Genomic DNA, 15,000 nt, shown 5'->3' on the forward strand with positions numbered 1-15,000 from the left:
ACACACACACACACACACACACACACACACACACACACACACACACACACGTTACTGGTTCATTTAACGTGCAGACATTGACTATAAAGCCCACTTTGCACTTTGGGGAAAACAAGACTCCGAACAGCTGTGTTTTAGTCAGCTACACTTAACACAATACACTCATCACACACACACACACACACACACACACACACACACACACACACACACACACACACACACACACACACACACACACACACACACACACACACACACACACACACACACACACACACACACACACACACACACACACACACACACACACACACACACACACACACACACACACACACACACACACACACACACACACACACACACGCTCCATCCATGCATAACGAGAGCAAACAACACAGTGTAGATGAAGCGGCCCGGGCATTTTACATTAAAATAGCCCCATGATTATGCATGGATGCAAAGCTGCATCTGATCCACAGGGAGGTTTTAATTCTTTGTCTCTCAGCTAGACAATGTGTCATGAAAACAAATGCCTTTGAAAGGATATCAATGCCACAATACAGGCATGGACATTTTCCAAGTGTTTGATTTTACACCATCCTTTTGGGATTTTCTGTAGCTCACTCATTTGTGTCACAACTAGAACGTCTTCTTGTCTTTACATAAAAAAAGTGCAAGTTTTGCATCGATTTAATGCAAGAAAACAATGTAAATAGACCCAATGTTATCAGGAAATACACAATGTTTACATGGGTTGCATATATTATACACCTCTGTAGGATAGTACAATAGTATTAGTTATGAAACCATCTTGTTGTTTGACTTTGAATCTATTCTTGCTCCAAAGATTCTCCTTGGCACAATGAGAACTACTTTAATATAGGTTAAATTGAGTGTCTAAAATTAATCATTATATCAAGTCATTGAGGGAATGTTTTTTTTTCCAAACTTTATTTCAATCTTTTAGCAGGACAAACATAGTATCAAGCAGTGAGATAATATCAGACAAAGATTTTTTGCAGTGTTGTACTTACTTGTTGGTGCACTCCAGAGTTTCCACTTTCCTGCGCAGCTCGTGGTTTTCGTTGGAGCAGTTCTCCACCCTGTGGTCAGACAGGGGAACTGCAGCATTAGTGACCGAACCATATGAATGCTCCATACACTCCCTATATTACATACTATCTATGCTCTCAACACATAATGTAGATCAGTGTTCTTATGTAAGTATCAATCTGGTTATACAGTAGTCAACATGCTCTGAATGACAAACCTCCCAGCACCAACTCATTTTGATGTGCTTTTGCAGTAATTTTTTAGTAGTAATAATGTATTTCGGTCAATATAAACAGCTTTACATCAGGAAAACATATTGCTTATTATACCTTCCCTTATTACAAAACTAAATATTTTTGGATACTACTGGTTTAAGTAAAAATAATAATAATCAAAACCAAACAAAACAATAAACATTTCTTTTTAAAAAAAAACTTAAGTTCTACAAGTAAATTCCATTTTCTATCTCAGCTTCTGTGATATTATGAAAGACTGAAGTCAAGATGGAGGCTCACTTCTTCTCCAGAGTGTCCATGTATTCTTTCTTCTTCCTGCGACTTTCCTGAGCAGAAATCTAAGGCGGAGAGAAAAGACAAACGCATCTGTGAAAACAGCTTGGCTTTTTATCAACATTTTATTCATCAAAAATAACAATAAAAGCCAGATACACAAAAACACACAATACAATGTCATCTATAAATCTGTTGCTTTTTAAAATTATTCTATTTATTGCAGAAGAGATTTAAGAAATGCCTTAAATTCAACAAAAAAATTTAAAAAGCTAAATGCAGGTTGAGATCCTGCTACATGAAAACAGGTCCATACAAAGTACTGTTTGTGATTCATCATTCTGACATTTTTTACCTTATTTTTGATCTTCCTGCGTATCTTCTTCAGCGCCTTCTCCTCGGCCTTGGTGAGCGGCAGTTTGGTGGGGACGGGGTAACCCTCGGCAACCAGAGTACGGCGCTCCTCCTCTGTCAACATCAACGGGCCTGAACCCTGCAGCTTCTACACAGGAGGAACATACACCCATAAAGTCTTTGTCTGAGCCAGTTATTAAAGTCACCTAACCACTAAGCAATATATCAGTTTCTTAAGAACCCCCTAGAGTAAGAATTTAACTTCCTAAATAAAAACTGACAACATTTGGAGCTTTTTTGACCAACAAATAAAGATAAAAACAGCGCTCTGAGAGACGGAGAAATGGACAGTTTAGGTGTGCTGTGCCCTACCAAACTAGCACTTCCAAGATGACCACAAAAAAAAATGAAAATGGAATGAAAATCTAATATTTATGTACAGTATGATAGTTTTGGGAAGTTTTCGGAAAAATCCTTGTGTTAATACATACACACAGACATATATCTGGACCCTAGATCTATTTGTTTCTAACAGACACTTGTAGATAAGTCCTATGATTGCTGTTGTGCTGCACTAGTATCAGCAAGAGAATAAAAAACTATCTGAAAAAATGATTTAAAAAAAAAAGTTGTCTGGTTAATAATGATATTTGAGATGAAGACAGCTATGTGTGGTCCTTACGTGAGGTGCAGTGAGCAGAGGTGAGTTGGAGAGGCAGGACTGTGCGCGTGGTGAGGTCTTGTGTCCGGCCTGTGAGGGAGGGGGGCTGGAGGGGGAGGTGGGACAGGACAGGCCCGGGGCAGCAGCGTGCACTGGGCTCTGGCTGCCCTCTGAGTCACTGCCATGGGAACTGGGAGGAGTGGGGGGCATCTGCAGAGACTCCAGACCTGAAATGACATGTTTATGATAAGTTAGCGCTTATTTAAAGGTGCAGTGTGTAATATAGGAGTACTTTGGGCGAAATCTAGTGGTGAAATTCTAGATTGCAACGCTCCCTTGCTAACCGCTGCCTTTGGGAATATATACAGAAGCTACTGAGGCCTTCAAGGATGATAAAATTGTTTCTAAAGATGGCATCATCCACCACTGCCTCAAGTCTTTCCAGAAATTACTTTCTCCATGCACACAGTAAATTTGAGGAAACTTGGGAAAAGTGTAAGCGGTATAACTCCAGCCTTTCTTTATATGAATCTGTTTTTGCTTTGGTATATTCCTTGCTGTATTCTCTTTCTTTTAAAACTGAAAACACCCCTTGTTGTTCTGTTTATAATGTGTATGTAGATGACTGTATAGATCGCACTCATGATGATTGTCAACGGTTATATAAATACAATGTGACTACTTAGAAAGATAATTTACAAAAAACTAAATCAAAAGGATGAGAAAAGTACATTTTGTTCCTTTGAACTCGTGCGTCTCATTCTGAGGTATTTACACAAACATCCAGCAGGGGTCGCTCTAGCAACAGATAAATGCCATGGCAACAGCAAGTGAAAGAGGAAGTTCTGACCTTTGGGAGAGAGATTGAGGAACTGGTCGACCTCATGAGGCTCCAGTTTTATCTGGGGGATTATGTTCTCCTCCTTTATCTGTGAACAGAGAAATTGTTAATAAAAAAATAAAAATAAAAATAAAAGAAAATACCAAATATAAAAATATATAAAATATCAGTTTTCCTCTTTAAAGAAAATCCAGTGTTAATACACAGCCTAGGCTCTGTAAACGGGCATGTTGCTAGCTACTGTTTGCCCCCTTTGTTTTGATATCCTTTGTTTACATACCAGTATACAGAACCTAGGCTGTGTATTAACACTGGACTCATTTTCTGTGCTCACAGACAGTACGGACAGGTAACAGATCATGAGGAGATATTCACTGATTTTGACCAAAAAATGGTTTTGACAAAATTATCTCCAGAATCTCTGACTCCATCTGTAATCCCCTGAGCTCTCACCTTGATGGCCTTGCCCTGGTGGCTGCTGGGAGTTGTAGTTTGGGCTGGTGGTGTAGCCGTGGCAGCAGCAGCAGCAGCAGCAGCAGTCGGGGTCTCCGTGGGGCCGTCAGTGTCCCGGGCTCCAGAGGCCAGAGACAGGGAGAGGGTCGGCAGCAGGGAGGGAGTGTCACACAGCAGGCTGTCTATGGTCTCCTCCTGCTCCATCGGCCACTCACCAGAATCCATGTCAGAATCTAAAGAGGCAACATGGACATCGACTATTAGGGATTTTCTGTCCATAAATTCCCCATTTTCGCATTTTTACTCACTTTGGGCTAATTTTGTTACTTTATCTACAAGTTCTGCATCTCTAAATAAGAGAATAACGATGGCTAGAAGCAGGAGTAGCTTCTGAGCAGATTAACATAGTTGCTAAAAAATGCAGAATTTTTACAGCATCTTGATCTTGCAAAATGGTTTTTGGCATATATTTGAGATAGGACATGTGGGATGTGAGATTTTTATGAAAAAGTGGCTTTAACTTAGGAGATATTTTACAAGTGATGAAAAGATTTATCGAGGGGCATTCATGGACAGTTGGAAATTAGAGAATCCGACAAAAATTACCATGTTTTCATCTTATTGTTTGGGGCACTTTTGAAACAAAACAATATACTTCTTCAAACCCCCTTTATGGGTTTTGGTGTTAGCTCGGTTATTCAAATACTTCTAAAGGATAAAATGCTGTTATATCTTGCTTCTCACCGGCGTCACTGCCTTGGTCCCCGGTGAGGTGTGAGAGGGGGGACTGTGGCCTGCTGTCCCCACAGAGGGAGTAGCTGTGTTCGGCCGTGATGTGAGGAGGCAGAGGGGAGGAAGGGGACAGGTCTCCCCCGTCCTCCCCCTCCATAGCCTCCGCTCCCCCCCTCCCTCCAGACAGGAACGGGTCGCTAAGCAACTGGCCCAGCAACGCATCCTGGGACAGGTCGTCAAGGAGCTCGCTGAAGTGCTGCAGAAAAGAGAAAGAAAAACAAAACACTATGAGGATATGTTTTTGAGGTTATATTTATTTAAAGCGATAGTGCGTAACTTTCTCATATAAATGAATGTTGGTTATGTTAAAGCCATCGCCAAATGAGTTGACACAAAGTTGAGCTAAGTCTATCAGCTCCACAAAACTCTCTATTTCTCAGTATGGCAACGTTTACAAACGACAGAAGAAGACACTAATATCTGTTTTGCTGTCTTTATTCAAAGGTCACACATTATGCAAATTTTCAGTTTCAACAGTGCCATTGTCAAATCTCCTCTGATTGCTCTCCCCTTGTGACATCGTAAGGGGAGGGAAATCCAACTGGGGTTTTTGAACACAGGTTTTCTTCAGAATGGTGGAGGTGGAGGGGGTTGTGTTTAATCTCTAGACACACCAGGGGACCCATGTTAACATTAAAAAGTGCATTTTGCTAAATTAAACACTAATATAAAATATCAATCAAACACGAGGCCACACACAGAAGGAGCCAGACAAATACTTATATAAAATCTCACAGTGAGAATCTATGAAACCCTTCCTGTAATTACAAGCTGCTAAAATTTTTATAGCATTTTTCCCCTTTGCTCTCCCCTAGGGCAACACTTAAAGCAGACAATTAAAATCTTGTAAAAAATAAATGCATTGGCCCTTAAGACAAAATCTCACCCCTCAAACCACTGCGTCTCTTTCTGTGTGTGTGTGTGTGTGTGTGTGTGTGTGTGTGTGTGTGTGTGTGTGTGTGTGTGTGTGTGTGTGTGTGTGATTCTCAGAGGGGCGAAACATTTACTAAACAGAAGTTCACACACACACACACACACACACACACACACACACACACAAGCCCTCCTCTTCCTTAGACCCCCTAATCTCCTCTTTCATCCCCCCATCCTCTCTCCTTCACCTCCTTCACTACATTCCTTCAGCTGCTGCATTCTCTCTATCTTTCTCTGCCATCTTTCAACAAGGTGATGTTGTGGGTAGATCTACAGACGTGTTCAGGTGTTGTGACTAACGTAAACACAAAGCACGGCAGGTGATGTGATGATAGCAAGCTGACATGCATCTCCTGTGTGTGTGTGTGTGTGTGTGTGTGTGTGTGTGTGTGCGTGTGTGTGTGTGTGTGTGTGTGTGTGTGTGTGTGTGTGTGTGTGTGTGTGTGTGTGTGTGTGTGTGTGTGTGTGTGTGTGTGTGTGTGTGTGTGTGTGTGTGTGTGTGTGTGTGTGTGTGTGTGTGTGTGTGTGGTACAGTGCATGTTGGTAGAAGTTGTTGCAAACTGGTAGAAGTAAAAAAAACTTTTTAGATGCACATGTAGTTTGCGTGTCAAAAAACATAACATTCTAAGGGTAAAAAAACTACCGTCGGTCCAATAGTTAATATGTCTATTGAGCGGTATTATATGAGCTAAATCATGAGACATTGGAATTATAGGCAGCAGTCCCCATGGCTGAAACAATTAAATGTTGTGTGTCCACTAAAGTTTGCTTTTAAAATGTCCTTTTTTTTTTGTAATCAACAGTCCAAAACTCCAGAAATATCCAGTACACAATGACTTCACTCAAACAATAGCACTCTGTAACCATTTTCTTTTTCCACCCATGTCCTCACACGAACCCATTGCCCTCCTCCCAAGACAAAGTAAGTGAAACTATTTCTGATGTAACTTCCAACCTCTCAAGGATTCTGTTGCCGGGCAGATTAAGCCGAATGTGGCCAATGGAATATTAGATCTGGCGGAACACACTGAGGGCTCAGCCAATGAATGAAAAGGACGGAACGCAATTTAGAATCAATCGCACATGGAACTGTGAGATTCTGGAATGTTGGAAAATTCTACAGGCAGATGTGTAGAGTCGAGACAGACAGTTTTTCATTGCTTTGTTGGAGTGAGAGTCAGAGGGATGAAGAAAGAGATTGAAATTTAAGATGGAGGACACAGGAGGAGCGTGGACGGCCGAACGCCAAGCATGTGGCTTCAATTATAGAGTGATACGCTCTCTCTCTCTCTCAACACACACACAGACACACACACACACACACACAGACACACACAGACAGACACACACACACACACACACACACACACACACACACACACTAAAATGACCCCTTCACTCCATTAACACACAGCACACTCATTCCTCGTATGCTGCCCTAAATGGATCTGTTTCAGGCCTCCGTGTGTGTGTGTGTGTGTGTGTGTGTGTGTGTGTTTGTGTGTGTAGGCTGTGTCTAGGTGTGTGTGTGTGTGGAGCAAACACCGACAGCATGCCGTGAACTTATTCAAGTATAAAGGAAGACAAATATTTACACATTCACCCTCCAACCTACTGCAATTTCCATCTTTAAGAGCATCAATCTTCAGTGTGTGTGTGTGTGTGTGTGTGTGTGTGTGTGTGTGTGATACGAATGCATATTAAAATGTGTGTGTTTGGCGAATTTGCACATGTTGACAAAACCCATCACATCATTGGCAAACATTAAAACTGCCCCCCCCCCCCCCCCCCCCCCCACCCCTTCACTACCGTCGCCTGGTTACCACATCTCCCCGGTTACCAAGAGCTGTCTCATACGTCAATCTGTTGCTAGTGATATTATTGAACCTGTCTTTAGATGTTTAAAGAGCACACAGACTAAATGACAGTTAAGGGTTCGGCTGGGCTGATGATAGTAATTATATAGTGTCGCCTCAAATGAATAGAATACCGGTTGTAGCTGTTACTTTATTTTACTCTCCACACCTGGAAAACATGTAAATCAACTAGGCCTACATTAAAATTGCAAAACATATCTTCTTTAAACTATAATTAAGGACATAGACAGATGTATGGCCCTAAATCATAAGGCCCTCAAAAGACTTTTAGGATAACAACTAAACATTATGGTATCTCGGATGAAACTTCCATTTATTCATGATATCATAATATTACAATCCATGTTTTTGGACGTACAAATCTTTTAGGAAAATTGGTATACTAAAATGGATATTTTGTAGAGTCCTATTAAATATGAAAAAAAAGGAATCTCATTTCAACAATTGTGTTGTTGTGTCTTGTCCTAATATGGATGACACAATGATTAAATAAAAAAAAATAAAAATACAATATTAACTGAGATATAAAAGTTAACTGAATGTTTTATTTATTTGCGTGTGGTCCATGTACAGATTATCAGGACATCTTGTACACTGCTCGCAAATTCCTAAATGATCAGACGGAAGAGAAAGCAATTTAAATAAGATTGATTATAGGTCTAAGCTTAAAAAGAGGGCGTAGTTTTTAGGGAGGAGTAATTATATATAGAACCCATCTTTAAAAAATAGAAAAAGCTATGCCATTTCTGTGGATTCAGACCCTGTTTATTTGACCTTTGACATAAGCCTTTTCTCTCTATGGCTCAGTCCTACTACACTGCATTATAACACAGCTAAAAAAGCCATAATATAAATGATAATAAACATATAATCCACCCAAAATGGCGACGGGCAGAGTAACAAATAAAGGCACATTTTGTTTAGGGAAAGGAAATGGGAGAGGTCCAACTCCAGCACAACCACACCAAAGACATATAATGCTGATGTATACGCACCCTGTCATTTAAACAGGGACCGTGTGTGTGTGTGTGTGTGTGTGTGTGGTTGGTTGTGGTTGTGAGCGTAGACCGGGCGGCAGGGTCAGTCATTCCTATAGCTGGGTGTAACTCATCACTCTCACACACACACACACACACACACACACACACACACACACTACAGAAAGCTCTTTGTCTTCGCTACCCAACAGAGAGGTGTTATTTGGGGCCGACCGTAAGCTGACACTCTCCAGATGGGACACAGAAGGACCCAGAGAGTTGAAATCTTAATGGGAAAGAAAAAAACTGTGTGTGTGTGTGTGTGTGTGTGTGTGTGTGTGTGTGTGTGTGTGTGTGTGTGTGTGTGTGTGTGTGTGTGTGTGTGTGTGTGTGTGTGTGTGTGTGTGTGTGTGTGTGTGTGTGTTAAACTGGGTGTTTAAACTGGGAACTAGGGCACCAATCAGAAGGTCATTTTACCTGCCGATTACAAAGAGGCTATTCTCACATTTCTCTGTACAACGTTCCACCTGTGAAACCAAGCCAAACAAGCAGGAAAGAAATACCTTTGCTGAAAGTGCAGATTTTAATCTTTTAATTAAGCTACAATGGAGTCTGTAGATAGATCGAAATACAGCGTGATTTTCTTTCAAGTTCGGGGTGAAATGTCAGTGTTAAGTAGAAGTCCTGTGGCAACCAAAGGCATGGGAAAAACCTTTCAGAAATGTAGCTGTACTTTTAATAGGTCTGATTATAACCAAATAAGATGAATACATATGAAGGAAAGACTTAAGAATTGGTTGTATAGGTCTGTTGAAAAATCAGAAGAGGAGCTATAGTACTGATTGAGATTTTGAACTGATAGTGGCACTAAGGGAAACTTAAGGGATCAAAAAAGTTCCTCAAGAGGGGAACACGGATTTCTGAAACTAAGTTCACACCAATACGTTCAATCGTTGTCGAGAAATTCCACACAGAACCACAAATGTCAACGTCACGGTGGCGCTAGAGGAAAACCGTGGGAACATCAAAGTCAGTGGGATTCATCTTCAAGGGATCGTGAATATTTTTACAAACTTTCATGGCGATCCATCCAATATCTTTTGAGATATTTAATCAGAACCGAAGTGATGTAAAGTGTTACCAACAGGTTTCAAATTGCCAATTACAACAACAACTACATTGCATTTTTGAAAGTGTTGCTACTGCCTTTGCTGTGTGGGCCTATCTAGGCATCCAAACCCAGCTGGCCAAGTGGTTCAAGTATTTGTGCTGCTTATCGCAAGTGCTACAGATTACGATTAAGTTTCGATTACATCTCGTAGCGCTGTTTTTTTTCCTTTTTAAATGGTGGTCACACATTTTTAGTTAATCCTTTTTGTTACCATCCCCATCCCCAATGTAAATGGTTCTTACTAGTCTTTTATACACAGTCTATGCTACTATAGTCAAGCAAAAATACAAGGTGTTCTTTTGCTGTCCAAAAACAAGTGAACTGACCAACAGTTTTATTTCCTAGTAACCTAATAACCAGTCAGAGTACTAAGTGATAAATCCTGACCATTATAAAGGCTCAACAGCTGTGTTGGTCACTAGTTGGCAGCTAAATGAGTGGGAGTGGAAGGAATGTCCTCACAGGTGTGTAATTCTGCCATAAAGAAGGATGTGTGTGTGTGTGTGTGTGTGTGTGTGTGTGTGTGTGTGTGTGTGTGTGTGTGTGTGTGTGTGTGTGTGTGTGTGTGTGTGTGTCTGTTTTAACCCTTAATGACTAAAAGGTTGAGTTTTTCGGAGGAAGGAGGAGAAAGTTTGATGATGTAACACCTCCCTTACCCTTGAAACAGGCAAACCAGATGTGAAAGAGTAAACACACACACACGCACACACACACACACACACACACACACACATACACACACACACACACACACACCAGAGACCAAAGGGTCATCTCCTTTTAGTGTGTGTGCTAGCGTGTGTGTACTTTGCCCTGCATGGACACATATGTGTGTACTCTTACTTATGATAAAGCTTCACATCATACGAACACAAACACAAACACACACACACACACACACACACACACACCTTATCAGAAACATTCATTCATGTCAAGATAATGATAACTTAATGACTGTTTGATACACGTGTCTCACGTTCTAAAGTTTGAAGAGATATCAGATCAGTTTGACTAAATGAACCGCATGAACTCTTTAGTAACGCTGTTCATTAAAGTGACTATGAGGAACTTTCAGTTGTTGTTGATTCTATACTAAACTATACTTCCTCAAATCTTTTTAATTTATGTTTGAAAACATTACCAGATCTTGGGCATCACTTTTCTAAAAACTCCCCAAAAGGTTTAAGAGTTATTCTAAAAAATGGCTGAGTCAATGGTTAATAGATAATTTACTAATACTTTGTACAGTGGATCAGTTATAAACCATTAATGAGAAAAATCTAAGGGTTGTCAGGTTGTGAGAAATGTATCTATAAGTAATGAATATACGGTCAAAAGGTTCTCACTTAATAAGCCAACAATTCTAAAGTCATTTGGTCAGTAATAGATATGTAATAAATACCAAGTCTGAAGTTATTTCTCGTCAGAAGTTGTCACACAAAATTTAAGGATACATTACATTTTTAAGATTTCTTCGGTTTAAAAACAATCCCGATATAGCCTCTCTGTACATGGGATACATGGGTCAGGGCTGAACACTTGTTTTTTTAAAGTGGCAGCACTGGTGCTAGCAAGCAAAAAAAAAAATCAGTAGCACAAACGTTTATTTTGTAGCACAAAAAGTATGATCGAAAACTTGCATGGAGTGATGGAACAGTCTTCCAGGGTACAGTGCAAACAGGAGCTGCTAATAGCTTATTCCACATACTTTTAATTGTGCCAATTTACAAAACATTGGTCGAATGTATCCCACTCACTGACTCACTGCCTCCATGAAAACAGTAATGGAAAGGGAAGGTCATTCCTCCACCAATGGCTGTCTTTGTTAGATGACTTCTCTACGTGGTATTTTGGCCCAGAAGAAGAAAATGTTATTCATTCTTCTTCTCTTGCTTCAATGTTCCCACACGGTCTTTTCCCATAGAACTGCAGACCAGTTCCAGCTAAATTCCCCCCTCCTCTCCCCGCTGTCTCTGTAACCCTCTTGTGAAATTCCCAAAACACTTCACGATAACAAAAAGACACACAAATATTTGCATATCTGGAACTAAGTTTGCTGTGATAAAATGTCCTCTTGTTAGCATTAGTATTCTTTTTCTTTTTTTTTAGATATATTTGTTTTGAAATGGGGAGACAGAGAGAGAGGGGGAATGACCTGCAGTAAAGGTCCACGGGTCGGATTTGAACCCACGACCACTGCACCGAAGGACAAAGTCGATATGGTACACGCTCTATCCACGACTACGCCACCGGAGCATTAGCATTCATGATTGAGCCGTCCCAGCTGTTTAAGTCTGTAAGATAACTCTGTTGGAATGCTAACAATGTGTGCCAGCTGTGTTAACACTCAGCTGAAGTACATGTGTAGAAACTTGATCTGCGGAGCGGCAGGGATTCCTCGACTGGCTGTAAATACAACATCCTAAATACCTGTCAATAGCACACAAGGGCCAAAAGCTTGTTCTGAGGTTAGGTTAGAGCAGCCTACAGAAATTCAACTAAAGGGCTTTTTTTTTTGCTTTTTAGAGACAGTTTAGAGATTTTTTTTAAAGTAACAAAAATGTTTGGCTTAGAATCTAGATGCGACTGCGTTTATAAGGTTGTTGCATGTTGATTTTCACATTTGAAAAAAACTAGAGGTGGGCATAGATTAATTTTTTTAATCTAGATTAATCTAGATTAATTTTGGAATTAATCTAGATTAATCTAGATTAAAATGGCTCATTTGAATTCATTCATAATATGTGTGTGCTCCTAAATAATGACTCAAAGTAAGTCTTTGAGAACGTGTTTCTCAAGCCAGGTGGCGCATCAGACCAGGGGCTCATCTCCTGTGCAGGTGCACACCTAATGCATCAAGTTAACTTGCGTGCAGAAAGAGGATGTCACGGAACTCATGTCCGTTAGCTTTTCAATATAAGACTGTCAAAATAAAAGTCCCGCAAAACAATCGTTATTTTGGGGATTAATTTCTCCGCGTGAGAAATTTGAGTTGTAGGCTAGCGTGTGAGAGTGTGAGCTGGTTGATATGAGTGTGTCTCACGGCCAAAAGGGTGAGACTTGGCAGCTCTGTCAGTTGTCAAACAAAGCGGACGGACGTGGTCTCTATAGCAACGAGATCAGCTGAGCTATCACTGATAAAAAAAAATATTGTTTCCATAATGATTTCCATAGCCTTAAGCCATAGGCTAGCCTACATGTTGTGTAATTCAGTGATTTTCAACCTTTAATGAGTCGAGGCTATGCATTGGCTTTGGCGATTTCCCTTGCCTCTTTTTTCTCTCTCCACACAAAGCTCTCCCATTGCACACACGCATGCCCCGGCCGCTTCCGAGAGCACAGACTGTTAGAACTCCTACAGTAAACCAATTCCGCATTGCACAAGGTGCAAACAACCTTGGTCTTCTTGTCGAGGTTTCCATTGGGAAGCTTCTTAAAAATACATTTTCCCTGAAGCAAACCCGGCGGCTTCCTAGCTGCATCCATGTCAGCACGTTACGTTTGATGTGGTAGGCTACACAGGTGCGAAGTCGGACTCGTTCTGACTCGTGCACTACAGTGCAATTCGGCCAGGTATACATCCGCGCTAAAATAAGAGGAACAAGAGATTAACGGCGATATTTTTTTTTATCGCCGATAAGAGCTGCGTTAACGCCGTTATCGGCCCACCACTAAAAATTTTTTTTTTAAATCTGCAAATTTCTTGAATTATTCAGAAAAACTTTTAAGTTTGACTTCTTGTGCAAAAATGACATAATTAGATGAATATGTAATATTTTTGGTGAGGTCCAAATAAATCAAAACAACACCCTCTCCCACCCAAACAGAAATAAATGACCTCATACTTGAATAGTCACTTTAAATTGCAATTTTTTCAAATGCTTCTCTATATGTCATTTTTTTCCCTTCGTTAGACACTTTCAAATGCACCAGACACTTTTACAGTTGTTCTGACTAAGTTGTTTTGCCCATTAGGTGTCCTAGTTGTGATATCTGTTATCTAGTCATACTATTTATTGCATTAATTGCCGTTTTTATGGGCTCACTATTTACTATTCACTGCTTTAAAGTTACTGTTGAAATTGCCATTCATTATGATTATCAGTCTACAAAGTCACCAAGGCTGTTAGTGTTAAATCCATGGGAAACTTTGGAATATTTGGACCAGAGTATTTGACTGACAAACTAGCTTACATAGCCTTCAAAGAGCTACAGGCATGCTCTGTATAAAAACAGCATTTTATGACTCATGTCTTAAGATATTCCAACGCGATACAAATCTCTTAACACTAAAGCTATTACATGTTTGCCCAGTCAGCTGAGCCAACTCATGCATCAGATAAGCCTGATAACAGGGCTAGAATCACTTATCATATGTGTAGCAGCTGTGTGTGTGTGTGTGTGTGTGTGTTTAATCAGTAAAACAAGACAAATCACAGGCCTTGGAGGGCTTCTGATATCTGAGTGTCCTAACAAGCATAGCTGTACAAACATGTGTGTGTGTGTGTGTGTGTGTGTGTGTGTGTGTGTGTGTGTGTGTCTACAGCAGGCGTGTCCAACACCATAGCTTCATGTCAGGACTATGTTGGAGTATAAATGTGTGAGATCGTCATGTCTGATTCACGGTGTATAGTCTGGGAGTTGCTAGACTCACAGACACACACACACACACACACACACACACACACACACACACACACACACACACACACACACACACACACACACACACACACACACACACACACACACACACACACACACACACACACACACACACACACACACACACACACACACACAAATCTGTTCCGTTGACATAATTCGTTCCGTAATGTCTCATGATCTCCCCCTTGAAGAACTCAAGCTCAGACCAGAATGACCTCGCTTCGCAAAAATGCCCTTCGTTCCAAGGAACTGGTTCACACATGTATAAAAGTAGAGCACAGACACACACACACACACACACACACACACACACACACACACACACACACACACACACACACACACACACACACACACACACACACACACACACACACACACACACACACACACACACACACACACACACACACACACACACACACGCACACACACACACGCACACACACACACACACACACACTTCCCTGACCCAGATTCTAGACACCGATTCCAGCTTTATCTTGCCAGAACTTGATCTACCAATCAAGAAGCCGATACGTGCACCAGGAAAAAGCAGGAAAGTCACGGAAACAACAAAAGCAGCAAAGAATCTCAGATGAAAGTCTGATGGAAATGTTTGGTTGTGTGCCTCTGTTTGACTGAGTTAAGTGTTTGGGTGATTATGTTGTTCACTGTTTGTCCTTTACTTTGATCTTCTTT

General features: G+C 40.7%; 1 protein-coding gene across 1 annotated transcript in view; it reads right to left on the reverse strand.

Annotated features, from left to right (window-relative positions):
- creb3l2 (cAMP responsive element binding protein 3-like 2) overlaps positions 1-15,000 on the reverse strand; it is a 36,948-nt gene that overhangs the window by 5,967 nt on the left and 15,981 nt on the right. Inside the window, exons 2-8 of the mRNA XM_080050923.1 lie at positions 4,622-4,865; positions 3,878-4,110; positions 3,434-3,512; positions 2,605-2,810; positions 1,924-2,070; positions 1,575-1,633; positions 1,041-1,109 (exon numbers count right to left, since the gene is read on the reverse strand). Of these exons, the coding sequence (XP_079907049.1) occupies positions 1,041-1,109; positions 1,575-1,633; positions 1,924-2,070; positions 2,605-2,810; positions 3,434-3,512; positions 3,878-4,110; positions 4,622-4,865 (1,037 nt within the window). The remainder of the gene's footprint in view (positions 1-1,040; positions 1,110-1,574; positions 1,634-1,923; positions 2,071-2,604; positions 2,811-3,433; positions 3,513-3,877; positions 4,111-4,621; positions 4,866-15,000) is intronic.

This window comes from Ammodytes marinus (assembly GCF_949987685.1).
Source record: "Ammodytes marinus genome assembly, chromosome: 22".
NCBI classification, from domain to species: Eukaryota; Metazoa; Chordata; class Actinopteri; order Uranoscopiformes; family Ammodytidae; genus Ammodytes; species Ammodytes marinus.